The 15,578-nt window shown below is 36.1% G+C and overlaps 1 protein-coding gene across 1 annotated transcript in view; it reads right to left on the bottom strand.

The window, feature by feature from the left end:
* The window catches only part of TTN (titin), a 256,966-nt gene that overhangs the window by 92,599 nt on the left and 148,789 nt on the right, over positions 1 to 15,578 (bottom strand). Inside the window, exons 138-160 of the mRNA XM_061379384.1 lie at positions 13,247 to 13,297; positions 12,772 to 13,167; positions 12,289 to 12,564; positions 11,784 to 12,059; positions 11,496 to 11,635; positions 10,934 to 11,060; positions 10,584 to 10,847; positions 10,212 to 10,478; positions 9,813 to 10,076; positions 9,093 to 9,232; positions 8,821 to 8,947; positions 8,438 to 8,704; positions 8,072 to 8,338; positions 7,249 to 7,515; positions 7,011 to 7,150; positions 5,921 to 6,047; positions 5,054 to 5,196; positions 2,537 to 2,660; positions 1,411 to 1,677; positions 1,166 to 1,263; positions 834 to 1,002; positions 477 to 743; positions 66 to 332 (exon numbers count right to left, since the gene is read on the bottom strand). Of these exons, the coding sequence (XP_061235368.1) occupies positions 66 to 332; positions 477 to 743; positions 834 to 1,002; positions 1,166 to 1,263; positions 1,411 to 1,677; positions 2,537 to 2,660; positions 5,054 to 5,196; positions 5,921 to 6,047; positions 7,011 to 7,150; positions 7,249 to 7,515; positions 8,072 to 8,338; positions 8,438 to 8,704; positions 8,821 to 8,947; positions 9,093 to 9,232; positions 9,813 to 10,076; positions 10,212 to 10,478; positions 10,584 to 10,847; positions 10,934 to 11,060; positions 11,496 to 11,635; positions 11,784 to 12,059; positions 12,289 to 12,564; positions 12,772 to 13,167; positions 13,247 to 13,297 (4,731 nt within the window). The remainder of the gene's footprint in view (positions 1 to 65; positions 333 to 476; positions 744 to 833; positions 1,003 to 1,165; positions 1,264 to 1,410; positions 1,678 to 2,536; positions 2,661 to 5,053; positions 5,197 to 5,920; positions 6,048 to 7,010; positions 7,151 to 7,248; positions 7,516 to 8,071; positions 8,339 to 8,437; positions 8,705 to 8,820; positions 8,948 to 9,092; positions 9,233 to 9,812; positions 10,077 to 10,211; positions 10,479 to 10,583; positions 10,848 to 10,933; positions 11,061 to 11,495; positions 11,636 to 11,783; positions 12,060 to 12,288; positions 12,565 to 12,771; positions 13,168 to 13,246; positions 13,298 to 15,578) is intronic.

The following is a 15,578-nucleotide window of genomic DNA, read 5'->3' as shown; positions in this document are numbered from 1 at the left end:
GAACACCATCTATTATAAGGAATTCAGCAAAATATGCACCTGCACATTGATAAAATAAAGCTTACCAATCACTGTTAAACGCGCTGTAGCTTTAGCTTCACCAACCGTGACAGTATACTTTCCTGCATCTCCTAGAATAGAGTCTTTAACTACAAGTGTTCTCTTTTTGCCGTCTGAAATGATGTCGTATTTATCACCAGGCTCCAGGACTGTGTCATCCCTCAGCCACTGTACCGAAATTGCCTCTTTGGATACTGAACAGACAAATTCGGCTTTGTCTCCTTCAAGAACCTCAAGATTTTGTGGTCTGGTAAGAAACTGTGGTGTAAGTTCTGAAAGAAAATATTTTGTAGATATATATTAATTTATTTTATGTTTTTTACTATGAAGAGAATAAACCAAGTTGTGTACTCTTACTGTTTGTTTTATTTTGTTTGTTTGTTCAGAAAGCAAGGCCACCAAAGTAACTCTCTTACCATGTACGGTAAGTTTTCCTGTTGTACTAGAGCTTGGGAGCTTGCAAGTATATTTGCCAGCATCCTCAGGATGAGCATTATGGATGAGAAGAATTCTCTTTCGACCATCAGAAATATGTTCAAATCTAGCACCATCAGGCACCTCCTCATCTTCTTTAAACCAAGTAACTTCAGCATTAGGTTTTGAAACTTCACAGATCAATTTTACAGTGTCATTTTCATTCACTTCAAGATCAGGAAGATTTTTTGTGAAAACAGCCTCTTCCTCTGCAACAAGAATTTTAAAAGATGATTAAATCCTTTCATCAAATCCCCTTTTTTTCTTGTTCACATATTAGATTCTAAAACTGTCTTTACCTATCACTGTAAGTAGTCCTGATGTTCGAGCTGTTTTTGCTTCACAGGCATATTCAGCTTCATCATCGAAGGTACATTTATTGACAACAAGTATGTGTTCTGCTCCTTTGGAAATGATGTCATACTTCTTGCCTTTTCTAATTTCAATGCCATCTTTAAACCACTTCACCTGTTTCAGAGCAAATAAACATGGTCACTAATATTAACATGCTCATCATAAATTTCAGTCATATGTTCATTTCTAATAAGATAATAAAGTTGTCAGTTAAAAAAAAAACCCACAACACTAGTTGAAGGAGTTACTCAGATTCAAAAGTATTATTATTATTGACCTTGACCCCTGGACGGGAAATTTCACATTCAAACCGAGCAGATTCTTTTTCTTTCACTTCAAGATCAGTTAGGGGCTTCAGGAACTCAAGACGAATAGCTATAAGAAAAAAGAAGATTTTTAGTACAAGAAATTCTCCAGTAGAGAACAATAAATTGCTGACATTGCTATTATTGTCAGTCATAGACACTACCATATAAAGTTTATAGCACTTAAATATTTTGCATAAAATTTTTAATGACTTACGTTCTACATTGAGGAAGCAGGATGTCTTAAAATCCTTAACTTTACAAGTATATGTTTTTGCATCATCCAGTGTGCAGCCATGGATAATGAGTTTTCTGACCCTGCCATCAGAAATTATATCATACTTCTTTGTTTTATGAATTTCTTCACCATTTTTGAACCATTGAACTTTTGCGTTTTCCCTGGAAACTTCACATTCCAGTATTGCAGTGGCCTCTTCTTCAACAGTCTGATCCTCAAGTGGTTTAGTAAATTCAACTGGGGGTTCTAAAAGAAACAGATAAATTTTTTTATAGAAAATACCTAAAGTATAGCCAGCCCTCTGCCAGTAGTGAATTGTTGCATGCATCAGTACTAATTTTCTTTGTCTGAATAATCAGAAAGGCTCTTAGATGTCTCTGCTGGTGTTGTTTTGTTTTGGTTTTTTTTAATTATTTTAAATGCCCAGACATGCTCAGTTAATTTTGCTAATTTCCTTATTTTCAGCCTACTGTAAAGGTAGACTGAGTGATATCCTTGTCCGTGGAGTTTTTACTCACAAATTATCCCAAAGCCTTGCAACTCAGTTTCTTTAGCTGAACTATAGCCATATGATCTCAGTGGCTCTGAATTTATACCCCAAACTTAAGGAGTAATTTCCTTGAATTACTATATCAGTTAGAAGTGTGTGGAGTTTTTGACTTCTTAGCCATACATAGCTTGCAAACAGTGCAAGTGGGCATACAGACGATGTATGTCAGTCGACTGATGATGTAGTTGTGCTCTCATATGTTTCTGGATACTCCAAAGGACTGAAAAATGCATGGGGAGCCATAAAGGGCAGTTTTTGCAGGCCATCTTGAGGCCAATTGACTCTTCAAGTCTGCAATAAAGCCCTGGAAATCCTAATGAACTGGTTCATCTGCCAGGTCTGACACATTTGCAGTATTTCCCCCTTTTCTCAGCTCTTCCATGAAGCATAAACATTTTAAGTTTGTTTTTTAATCAGGAGAATTATCTATCAGTCAAATACTGTCTGTATGGTCCTATTCATTGGATATATGGTTTATATTAACATCCTATTCCAGGATGAATCGTGAATGGGCCATTAACAATTACCATGATATAATGAAAATGACTGACTTACCTTTCACAAAAAGATTTGCTTGAGTTCTGAAATCTTTTGCTGTCAGTGATACCTCTCCTGCATCTGTTAACTTGACATCTCTTAGAATAAGTGTGTGAACTCTCCCTTCAGCACGTGTCACGACCTTATAAAGTACATAAAAAAACTTTTGTATGTATCTACAAGAAGTATTTAATAAACATTTAATGAAATAGTACTGCTATTTATTGTTATCTATGGAGTTTGGTTTAATTTTATATGAAATTTTGGTAATTTCCTTTTGTATATACTATATATACCTCAAGACAAATGCTTTGAGGATTTTGAGAATCATTTCTGTTTTGTCTTTTCACTTACAAGAAATTGCAATTTTAATTTTCCCCATGTTTTAATTTATTTGTGTCCTTGTATTAGAAAACGTGAGTCTACTATAAAAGTTCAGAATGAGGCTGACTTGAGATCTTGTTTATTATGAACAAGTACTAATATAAGTAAGTTTATGGGAAAAAGTTCATGTTACTCCTGGCTACATCTAAAGTAGTTTGGAACCCCCCTCATTACACTCTTTTGTAACTATCAAATTGACTATTACTAAATTTTGGTAGAAATTTCTGCATAAAAAACCCCCCAGACATTTCTGTGTTGACCTATTGCTGAAACTACTTTGCAAATTTGAGTTTGAACTGGACTTCTACACAAACACCCCTTTTCTCTAGGTGTGAACTTGGAGGCTTCAAGGACACATCCTGCATTGCAACCATGAAAAGGGTTGCCACTCATTCATCCCATAGATTTTAACAGCTCTTGAAGAATCCTATTTATTTATTTTCAGAGACATACATGATCACATAGTATATGCTGGTTTAGAAAAATAAAGGGGAAAAATGAGCTTCCGCTAAGGAAGAAGCAAAAAAGATTGAGAAGGCAGTCTCTTTTGCTTCAGGGGGAAGGAAGGAACCAAGTGGCTGTCCTTCCTTATTGTGTTCCTGAAACCTAGCTCTAGTTAATGCTTATTCAAAAGAGATTGAGATGAAGCCAAATACGTATTTGACCACGATAGACAGAAGAGATAAACAAAAGTCACTTCAATAAAGGTTACAGACAAATGACAGCCACAGAGGTAAAATAATGGTTTGAATTAAAACCAGCTGAAATTAAAAACTTGTACAATTAAATTAATTCTTGACAACTGTAACCGAAGTGTTTCAAGAGGCTATTTTAAATGAGCAGAAAGTGATACATCAAGTAAAAATACGGTTTACTCTGGATTTCTTCTTGATAAAATTTCAAGTGAAGTCAAGTGACAGTTTTGACTGTATGTGTAAACTGAATGAAATCTGGATTTTATTTTTTTCATGTAATTAAAATGATAGCTCAGACAGGTAAGCAGAAAATAATGTTCCATCATACAGAATATTGAACATATAATATTTTTCTTGCTAGGCGTAATAACTATCAAGCCATGTCACTGATCAATAGCTTTCTGTATTTTTATTCCTAGACTCAGAAGCAATTACCTTGAATTATTACATGTCATCTGCTGAGTTTCAATTTTATCTGCCCTTAAATATTGCAATAGGGTCGCCTATCAGCATGATCAATTTTCCTTTTCCTATTTCTATATTCTATTTTTTTATTTAAATATTTTTCATTTAGGCAAATTTGGTGGAGCTTGGGAAGATCTAATAAAACCTGAAAATAATACGCTAAAAACTGTATGTGACAGAAAAAAAATCTGCACAAAAATATTATTAGCAGCATTATTGCAGGTTCCGAAACTCTGCTAGGTCATGTAATGCCTTAAAAGGTTGCTTTGACTGAGGTTTCCAATTTGTATTATTTCTCTTGGCCTAGTGTGTGAAAAAGAAGTCTTAAAACCAGTTATATACATTTATATTTCATGGTTTTTAATGTGTTTCTTTATGTATTTCTCCTACTATTATCTTTAAACTGACTGCATTCCAGGCTGCTCAGATCTGAGAGTTAAGAGCCAGCACTTGATGAAGGGTTAAAATTAGCTAGTGAGAAGTGCTTGACAAGCAAATCTGCCCAGAAAGTTATCTGGAGAGCCAGAACAAATGCCTGAAATGGAATTTGACTCCTCTTAATCCCCTTATAAGCAGGACTGGACTGCAACTCAGAATTCAGGAGAAAAAAAACATTTCCTGATAGTAACTTTCAAAATCCTCTCAGTGTAACTACAATTTAACTGGACAAAAATAATTCAGTAATCCTGACAGAATCAGGCACAAAATCACCATTGTAATGATTGATATTTTGGAGCCTTTGTTTCCCTTTGTAAAATAAATGCTTGTGGTATTCGAGAATACTGTAATTTCTGGAGAAAAAGACCAAACAAACCTATATCTGATTTAGTGAAAATTTACTATTTGGCACAACAGCACTACTGTATGTATATACACAACAGCTATACCTTAATACTTCTGATTAAGAGAGTAAATGAGAAATAAAGAAGGGAGAGTTGAAAGAGAGGAAGAAGGAGGAAACATGAGGAAAAAGAAAGTTTACTTTCTTTACCTTTTCACCGGGCTCCAGTTTCTTTCCTTTCAGGAACCACTCTACTGGAATTCCCTCATAAGAGAGTTCGCAGTCGAAGGTTGCTGATTCCCCAGCTGTCACTGTTACATCCTTGAGGGGTCTCAGCAAGCCAATTACTCGAGCTTGGTAAGAAGACATCATTCTCAGATCAGTTTCTTCTACCCAAGAGAGAGCTGCTGCCCTTATGTACTAATCTCCATGGTGGCTTCCCTCAAGAGAGACAGACATCGCAATGCCACTCTTTAAATTCCCTAAATAGAAGAGGCCACCAGGGGTTTTTAGGGGGAGGGCTGGTCACCTAAAATTTCCTATTTGCAGAGCGTGTTTCTTTAAATTGAACAAGGTCAGCAGGAAAGTTGCCGTGCATCTGTCTCCCTGCCAAGCCTTGCATGCCTCTTACTAGATAAGGCATGTGTTTTCCAAAATAGCGAGGGCTAGGATTGGAGTGTGAAACAAGTGGTCTTCAACCGTGTAGCCTGTCCCTGCCCATCAAACTCTTAACCTTATCCCTAGATATCACTGTGATCCCGTCGTTTCAGGTTAACATGCTTCTATGCAGGAAAGCCTTTGCCTGTAAAACTTTGATTGTGTAATAATAGCAGCCTTCAAGGCCATCTCCTTATTTTTACTCCCCCTGTATGAATAAACTATGCACAAGATTAAAAAACATACAAGAAATTCCTTAACTAAAAAAATAAGGTGGCTTGAATAATTAATCCTGCCGTTGTTGTTCTGGAAAGCATTTCTGTTGGTTCAATGATTATTGAGATTTGTCCACCAATTCCAAGAAGCAATAAGTACCTGGTTTTCACTAGATTAATTAATTTCAGTTTGAAAGACACTTACGTTTCACTCGGAGGTGAGCACCAGATTTGGCATTTGCTGCTTGGAAATCTACTCCACCAGCTTGATCTAAGCGTACATTGTACAGTGTAAGGAAGTGCTTTCTGCCTTCCTCCTTGATTTCACATTCCTGCAACAAAGTGAAAGTAATTTTTCAGTGTCTTTTCTGTGTGTGTTGCACAAGAGCCCTTACTTACTTCTCCTACCATGCATACGTTATCTCCTCCTCCATTCACAACACTTAGGCTCACTGCCACTTGTGATATACCTTATAAACTTTCATTCATATGCCTTTCCTTTCAAAGTCCCTTCCTAATACTGTCTGCTTCTGCTTAGAAGGAAAGGGCCAGAGACAACACAGTTGTGTTGGTGAATGATATGTGCTGATTAACTAGCCAATATATCCATGTGTAGAACAGTCAGAGGCCTAAGGGAACTAGAAGTTTCCAAAACTGCACTGTGACCTTTACTTGAGAAGGGTCTTGATGTCTTATCCAGACATTGATTTTCATGGAACTTATGATCTTTGTGATTTACTCACAATGTAACTTACTGTTACATTAAATGGTTGTGAAATTATTGCCAGTCACGATTGCATTGTTTCTTAACTTTTCAGATCCTTCCAGCAAAGAATTCAGAATATTTGATTAAGTCTTACACACTTTTAAATCAATTTTTGCCATCATACTAATGGAAAAGATTTTGAAAATGTGTTCTATGTCTATTTAAACCAGCCATAGCTCAAAAAACAAAAGTAAATGAAGACAATCCAAAGCTTGTATTTTTAAAAGCCATTATGTTTAAGTGAATTCTATGAGGTCTTTGCTCTTTGGATACATATTATTAGGGAACAGCAATGCACTTACTTATGTAAAATAATTTATTATTTTGATATTTTATGCAACATTTTTGATTAATTCTATATTACATTTTAAAAGTTATTAATGTGGTCCTTACTGAAAGCAGATAGATACGGATTTCACTTAGTTCCTGTGATTTCACTTTATTTCTGCAGCCACCTTCTTCTCCCTCACACTTCCTCCCCACAAATTTTTGAGACACACGTAAGAAACATCCTGAAATATTTGCTTACAGCTGATTCAGTCAGGGGTTCTCCTTTTAACCTCCAATTGCCATGGACACCTTCTTCAGAGATTTCAATATCAAAACGGGCAGTCTCTGTCTCAATCACCTCCACACTGTATAGTGGACGTATAATCTCAATATCCCGATCTGGAGGAAAAAAAAAAAAAAAAAGTGATTGATTCCCTCAGTCTCCAACAGACCACAAAAGATCTTTTCTACAGAGAAGCCCAGTAAAGTAGCTGTACCTTCAATATTGAGTTTCGCAGCGGTTTGATCAGTACCACAGTCACAAGTGTACTGTCCAATGTCTTTCTTCAATGCTTTCTTGAGGATAAGGATTCGTTTTTTACCATCAGCCTTAATAACAACATTCTTTGATGGAGTAATTGGTTTGCCATCCTTCATCCATTTCACTGGAGCATCTGCTTTGCTGATTTCACATTGTAAAATTACTTCATCTTTCTCTACAGCAGTGTAATCCTGCAACTTCCCAGTGAAGTAAGGATCTCCCTCTGCAAGCAAAGATTAAGATATTTCAGTCTGAAGCTAGTCTTTCAGAAAAAAAACAATTAATTCTTACCATAAAATACATTTCTTGTTTAGTCCCTGCAAGGAGGATTAAATACAGTTGTTACAAATATTACACAGTTCTGTTGCAAAATGAGTAAACAGCAAATGCCTAAGAAACAATTCAGTGTATTACTAATACTACTGAAAACACTGCTTTCATGCTTTAGGAGTTTCAGAGCAATGTTTAAATTTCTAACAGATAATTTTGCAACAGTTGTATGACATTTTTAAGTTATTTTATTTATTCTTTCTGAATGGGGAAATGGAGACCCAAAGACAAATTGTAAAACAGTCAAAAATTAAAATATAGATTAATCCAAATAAATAACAAAAAAAAAAAAAAAAAAGCCAACAACCAACCAACCAACAACAACAACAAAAAAAAAACAACCCACCAAAGCAAACCAAAACCAGCCCTAAGATTTTTTGATCACCATTTTTCATTAGTAAGACTCTTCTGATAATATACAACATGTAAATTCTGTGGGGCATTCTTACCAAGAACAGTGAGTTTAGCTTCTGATGATTTGTCCATAGCTTCCACTCTAATCTGAGAAGTATCATCAATAGTAAGATCTTTGATTGTGAGTGAATGGAATTTGCCATCATCTGTCATTGAAACCACTTTGCTGGTATGTAATCTCTGGTCATTCTTGAACCAGACAACAGTGATATTTTCGTGGGAGAGTTCTACAGTGAACACTGCAGTTTCTCGCTCCTTTTTTGTTACATCCTTGAGAGGAGTAATGAATTTTAGGCGGATACCTATAACAACAAAATGTTTAATTCACAATAATGTTATAAATAAAAACTATCCAAGGAGTATGGTGCAAATCTTTCCTAGAAAGGCAAAGTCAGGCCAACCTTCAATAATTAGCTTGGCACTTGTTCTCTTATCCTCAGCTTCAAACATGTATTTAGCTTCATCCTCAAAGGCAGCAGATTTAATAATCAGAGTGTGCTTTGTTCCATCTGAAATAATTTCGTATCTTTCATCTGGAGTTATTTCTTCTGTTCCTTTCAACCAGTGGAAAGTCTTAGGTTCTCTGGATGTCTCGCATTCAAACTTTGCTTCATCTTTCTCAAAGACCTTTACATCACTTAGTGGAGTGATAAAGATGAGAGGCAATTCTGAAATCAAAGAACACTTTCAGCTCAGAGCTAGGTTTATAGAGACCTTTATGCTTCTAGATTTGTTCTAATGCCCTAAGATATGTATGGAAATACTGGCAAAGTGCAGACTGTACCTTTTACTTTCAGATTAGCAGCACTTTTAACGTTAGCAGCTTGGAAAGATACTTCTCCAGTCATATCAAGTTTGCAGTTATGAAGGACAAGAGTATGCTTCTTCCCGTCTTCAATGATTTCACAGTCCTGGTGGTAAAGACACATTGCCGTACACACATATTAGAATATTCTTAAACTACTCTAAGAAACCATTCAGAAGCTGCTTTTTTTTTTTTTTCTTTTTTTTTTCCCTGGTGTAAGCTGTGGCCTAAAAATAATGAAAAAGCCTTACAGGTGAAGGTGTTAGTGTTTCATCCTTTAGCTTCCATATAGGATGAACATCAGGCTCAGAAATTTCAATTTCAAAACGCGCTGTTTCACCAACAAATACTTCCACTCCATAAAGTGGGCGCTCCACTTTGATTAAGCGAGCTAAAATGAAAAAGAAACACCAGAAGTTCACATCTGTTTACTCACTCATTTTGTATCATAAAAAGGTAATACTGGAAAGGATCTAAACTCTCTTCCTATCTCTTCTTTAGTGCATTGAAATGCTATCACTGATAAACATTTGTCTAACCTCTTTTTAAAATGATGCAAGTTTGGGCAGTCTACAACCTCCTTCTATAATGTGTTGTCCTGGTTTCAGCTGGGTTTAAACCACAAGATATATCTGAAAGTTTAGTTATTTTTTTTTAAGAATATTTTTCCTCATAATTAACGTAGGTATCTGTTACAGTGAATTAAATTAACTGCTTTTCTTTTCCTGACTGTAAATGGACATAGAGAATAATTGATTATCACTGTCTTCACAACAGCCATTTATATATCTTAAGATATTTTTCCTCTTGTAAATACTCTTAATAATTGTAAATCTGGATATTTCAGCTATTCATCACAACAGCATGTTTTCTAAAAGCACAACTTTTGGTGTTGTATTCCAAAAGGTGTCTGTCTATTCTGTTTTACAAAGGTTTCAGTACTTTCCCTGAGGCAAGGCATGATAACTTACGCTCAACGCTGACATTAGCAGTTGTCTTGTCGGTTCCACAGTCGCACTCATAAACACCCTTATCACTCTCTGCAACCTTCTTGATTTTCAGGATACGGCGCAAGCCATCTGTTTTCATGGAAATTCTGTTGGAAGCTACTAGTTCTTCACCATCTTTGTACCATTTTACTGGCACATCTTTGCTAAGTTCACACTCCAGAGTAATATCATCTTTCTCCACAGCACTGTAGTCTTGTAATTTCACAGTGAAATATGGATCAGCCTCTACAAAAGGCATAATGGATATGAAGTGGTAAATTAGTAGTATAAATTTACTAGAACATCAATATTTTGTAACATCCTACTTATAAGTTTTTTATTCATATTATATAACATATTTAAAATTATTTATGTAATCACCTAAGACTTTCAGGTTTGCTTGTGTGTTCAAGTCCTTGACTGTGGCCTTTATTTCGGAGATATCATCAAGTGTTACTTCTCTAAGTTCTAGTTTATGAACTTTGCCTTCTGAAGTAATGAAAACTGTTCTGCTTGTGTGGAGTCTCTTGTCATTTTTGTACCATTTCACTAGCATGTCTTCATGAGAAAGCTCAAACTGAAAGTGAGCTGTTTCCCCTTCTTTCACTGTTTGATCCTGTAGAGGTGAGATGAACTTCAGTCTCACACCTGTAGACACATAAATACCATCAGAAAAAAGGCCAATGTAGTTCTAAAAGATACATTCTTAATCCATTTTTTTATTTTTTTTCTTTCATTAAAGAAGACACTTGCCTTCCACAAACAGTCTTGCTGTGCTTTTCTTGCCATCAACTTCAGCAGTGTATTCTCCCTCATCATCAAACTGAGAATCATTGATTACAAGAATATGCTTCTTTCCATCTGCAATGATGTCAAATTTTTCTCCGATCTTGAGTATATCAGTGCCCTTAGACCAAATAACATTGGCTTCTCTGGTAAGGACACATTCAAACCTTGCTTGGCGCCTCTCAGGAACAGTAACATCTTTTAGGGGTACAGCAAAGTCCAGTTCAATTTCTGGAAGCAAATCAGAACATAGAGCTTGTAATATGCTCAATGTGAACTCTGTTTAAGTTGGTATCATATTCCATGGTGCATCATACCTTTCACAGTCAGGATAGCTGTAGTAACTGCATTAAGTGCCTGGTAAAGGACTTCACCAGCTTGCTCTAACTTCACTTTGTGCAAAGTTAGGAAGCGTTTTCCTCCTTCAGCTTTAATTTCACATGTCTGAAGATAGAATAAAATACAATCTGTAAATACAATGCTAAAGACTTACTGCTAGGTGGTTTTAATAAACAGATTCTAGAGACATGTTAAAAGTCAGCTAGAAAGATTGAAATTGCTTTTCAAGGAAAGTTAACACTTCCCCTCAATAATAAAACCCCCCTGAAGCATATTTCTTTTGAATGTCAGCATAATACCTAGCAATGTGTTTAGGATATTTTTATTTTCTGAATAATGTGCTGTAATCCTTTGAGAAAACTTAGCTGTAATGGAATATAATTTTTACTTAGAGAACTGGTGTTTTTTTAATTACCAGACTGCTTAGCCTTTCTACATTCTGGACTGAGTAGTAATGGCAGACCTGCAAGGACCTTACCATAAAGACTCAACCTGTTCACAATGTTTAATTTAAATAAATTTTGTTGTAAGGATGCTTACAGGTGAGGGTCTCAGGATTTCTCCTTTCAGTTTCCATTCACCAGGAATATCATCCTCAGATATTTCTGTATCAAAGTTTGCTGTTTCCTTTTCGTAAATGGTAACATCCTCTAATGGTTTCAGAAGTTCAACTTCACGTTCTAGAATGCACAAATGAACACATATATAGATCAAGTTTTGATAGAGCTTTACAATAATTTAGGTTGCTTTTTTTGTTTGATTGTTTAGAGGTTTTTGAACATTGGCCTATAGGCTAATTCAATATATTTCAAATAAAAGCATCCTTACCTCCAAGGGTCAGTTTTGCTGGGTACCTGCGACCTTCAACTTCCACTGAATATTCCCCAACATCAGCAGGGCCAGCATTCTTGATTTTCAGGAAAATTTTATTTCCCTCTTTCAAGACTTCTGTCTTGTCAGTGGGTTCAGAAGGGATTTCCTCATCTCCTTTAAACCATTTAAAGTTTGGCGTATCCTTGACAATGTCACACGTGAATGTAGCTGTTCCTTTTGGTTTCACATGCTGATCTCTTATGGGTTTTACTAACCAGTCTCTTATCACTTCTGCATGACAAAAAGTTACATAAAAATACAGCTTAGCATACTTCTACTAAAAATACATGGGTCATAAATAAAAGAAATAGACCTTACAGATTTTGTATTACAACAAGCTTTTAGTAACTGTAAAAATCTTATCTGTTCATTTATATTTTACAATGAGGAAAAACTTTCCTAATTTTAAAACAGCTCAAATATTATAAAGAGAAAGGAGAACAGGATTTTTATTGCTTACCTACTACCTTAACACAAGATGAGCATGAGAGCTCAGTGCCTTCAACGGTAACAGTGTAAGTGCCAGCATCAGCATCATCTGAATCAGTGATCATGAGGGTATGTGACAAACCAATAATGCCCAGAGCAAACTTCCCAGGCACATCTTTAATGATCTTCCCATCCTTTCTCCAGACCACACTTCTTTCTTTGTTAAGTTCACATGTCAAGTACAGTGGCTGGCCTTTAATCACAGTGACTTCTTCTTCAAGAGGTTTCACAAACCGCACTGGGAGTTCTGTGGGTAACACAGAATTTTTGTTTGTCTCATCTACATACAGAAGGTGTGCTGCAGAAATGCCTTACATATTAAATCAGCATGTGTAATGATTGATGGAAACAAAAGGAAGCATCCACCAACCACTGTAATTTACTACATACCAGTACTTCCAGCTTAAGGAGTAACTAGCCTTTAAATTATTGATAAACTTGAAATAGGGAATACCTTCAACAATGAGTTTGGCTGTAGAGGTCTTCTCTTTGTTGCCCAGTCGTAATACACAAGTATATTCACCAGCATCTGACAGCTGGACGTCAATAATATGCAGCTTCCTATCTTTGCCATCAGCAATAAACTTGTGCTTTGGACTCTCTCGTATGTTACTTCCATCTTTCATCCAGCTGGTAATTGCAGTGGATGGTGAAATAAGGACTTCAAAGATTGCAGAAGACCCAACAGACTCAGCTTCTGTTAGCACTATATCTTTCATCTCCTTGACAAACTTCAGTGGTACAGCTTTGAGTTGGTAAGTGAATGGAGGCTCTTCAGGAGGTTTTTCACCACCACTGCCTGGCCTGAGTTTCCTTTTTTCTGCATCTGCTGGTGAAGGTGTCTTCTTGGCTGCAATTAGAATTCAGAAATTAATAAACTAACCCTAATTTATTGCTTTTGCTTGTAGGTATTGATTGTAGTATCCTACCTTTGACTGGACTGATACCCTTTGGAGTTTCTTCTTTTGGTGTCTTGGTCTCTGAAGTAGAACAGCAATATTATTAGGAATGTAGTTCAACAAATTAAGATAAAGTTAACTAAAATTAAGACAAAAATTATTTTACAAATTTGATTTTCTCTTCCTTTAGGTATATACACATTCAAAGGGAGGAAGATATTAATATATGTATGTATTTATACAACATACATTGTCTATATCTCAGTGATGAGTTCAGTATCTTCAAACATCCGAAAGACATACTCAGCAGTGGAGAATGAAAGGCAGCTAGGAGCACCTACTTCCTCAATCTATTGTCCTGCCCATTATTTTGTAAAATTCTGCCATTCTCTGACACTTTACTCACATTTAGGCCCTTGATCAATAGCCACCTGTCAACCAAAGTAGCTTAAGTACCTATTACAAATTATATATATATTTTTTTAGAAGAAGCACACAGTTACTAATGAAGACAACAAAAATATAAGTTGTATAAATCTAATACATATTTCAGGACAATGCATTATTTTCACAAGTGAGGGATGTTCTGTTAGTTGCCCAACTTGTGATGAATCATCTCAGACTTTTGAAAAGGAATTCCCATGCTATGTTGCTTTTTATCATCTTCTGTGAAAGGAAATACGAAAGATATTTTTAATGGGAGAATGGTATGAATGAAATGCAGGACAGATTTTATTGTGGTGGATGGAAAAATGAATACTAGAAACAAATGTGTGAGTTTGTGAGTTTTCTGAGAAGATAATGGTACACAACATGATTTATGCAGTCATATGAAAGTGTAAGACTAAGACAATGAACATTGATCACACAGGTGCATGAACAGACAGGTAAGACAAACATGTAAAGAGTGGCTGAATGCCAGTACAGCCAGCTAACAGACTAGATGGAAATCTGAACAGTGTTAAAGAAAGAAAACATTACAATGGGAAATGATATTCTCCTGAAACAAATAGAACAAGAACTTTGTGGAAGAATCTGGCAGAGGTCTTCCTCACCTCGCTTTGCATGAGCCTTTGCAGGAACATCCAGAACTTCATGTCGTTCCCCAGATGCATTCAAATTCCTGTTCTCACTCAAAAGTTTAATGGCCTGCTCATTCATGTGAGCAGGTTCTGATTTCTGGAATTCTTTATCTCCTCCTCCTTTCCTGGAAGTTATCTTACCTATGCTTGAGGAGTAAGTAACTTCTCCACTTGCAGGGGTTCCCTTGCTTGATGGTATTTTGTCTGAAAGCTTCCCCTTCTCCTTTTTCATGGTGACAGCTGTTTTAATTCCAGTGCCGTATTTAGCTGATGTTTTTGCATCTGATTTACCTTCTGTCACTGGAAACTCTTCTCCTGAAAGCTTTACTTCTTCCATAGTCAAATAAGATTTCTTTTCTTCCATTTTTAATTTGCTGCTTTTGAGAGATGGAGTTTCTTTATGTCCATCTTCAATTATATTAACTTCTTGAAACTGTTTGTCAACTTGATTCCTTGGTAGCTGAATTTTCTTTACTGACTCAGATCTGCAAACTGTTTCATCTCTGACTTCTTTTTCATGTTCTCCTATGGAAGCTTCACTTCCTTCTCCTGTAATAACTGTACCAAATTCTTTTTCCACAGGCACCTTTTCAGGGGCATTTGACTGTATAATTTTGTCTTTTTTGAAGTGGGTGCTAAAAAGAGTTTTCTCTTCCTTCTCTGGTATAATCTTTTTGCCTGTTTTATTATCAGCTAGGATTGCTTTCTCAGTCAACAACTGTCCCGAACCCTTCTCATAATGAACTTCTCCTTTCTCTGGAGAATATTTTTCTCTTGCTTTCCTTTCCACTCTTTCTGGCTTAAGAACAGATGGCTTAAAGATTATGTGCGCTTTTCCTCTGGAAACATCCTCATCTTCAGTGGGGTGTTCTAGGTCAATACTTTTTCCCTCTGTGGGTTCAGTCACCTCAGACAGTTCTGCTGATGTGAAGTCCAGATTCCCATGTTTCTCATTAGCTTGAATAACTTCAATTTTCTTTTCTTTATTAAAAATCTTATCTACAGGCATTTCCACTCCTACAGTACCAGATTTATTCATCCACTGAGCTTTACTTTGTATGCCACGCTCCTTCATGGATTTTCCAGGAGGAACTTCAGATTTCTCCAGGATAAAACTTCCTCTCTCTTCTTCACTTATCAGCAGAGGAGTTTCAGCTATGCCTGCCTCTGTGATACCCTTTACAAATGAAGTTTTACATTTAATGAGAAATTCTTCAGGTTGCAAACTGATTTTTGAATTACTGTCTTTTACTAGAAGTCTTTTCTGGTCCCTGGGCTCA

The sequence above is a fragment of the Neopsephotus bourkii genome, unplaced genomic scaffold, assembly GCF_033783945.1.
Source record: "Neopsephotus bourkii isolate Nb327-2 ecotype Australia unplaced genomic scaffold, CSIRO-AGI_Nbou_v1 NB_196, whole genome shotgun sequence".
Lineage (NCBI taxonomy): Eukaryota > Metazoa > Chordata > Aves > Psittaciformes > Psittacidae > Neopsephotus > Neopsephotus bourkii.
The sequence above is the reverse complement of the archived record's forward strand: the minus strand, read 5'-3'. Positions and strand labels throughout refer to the sequence as shown.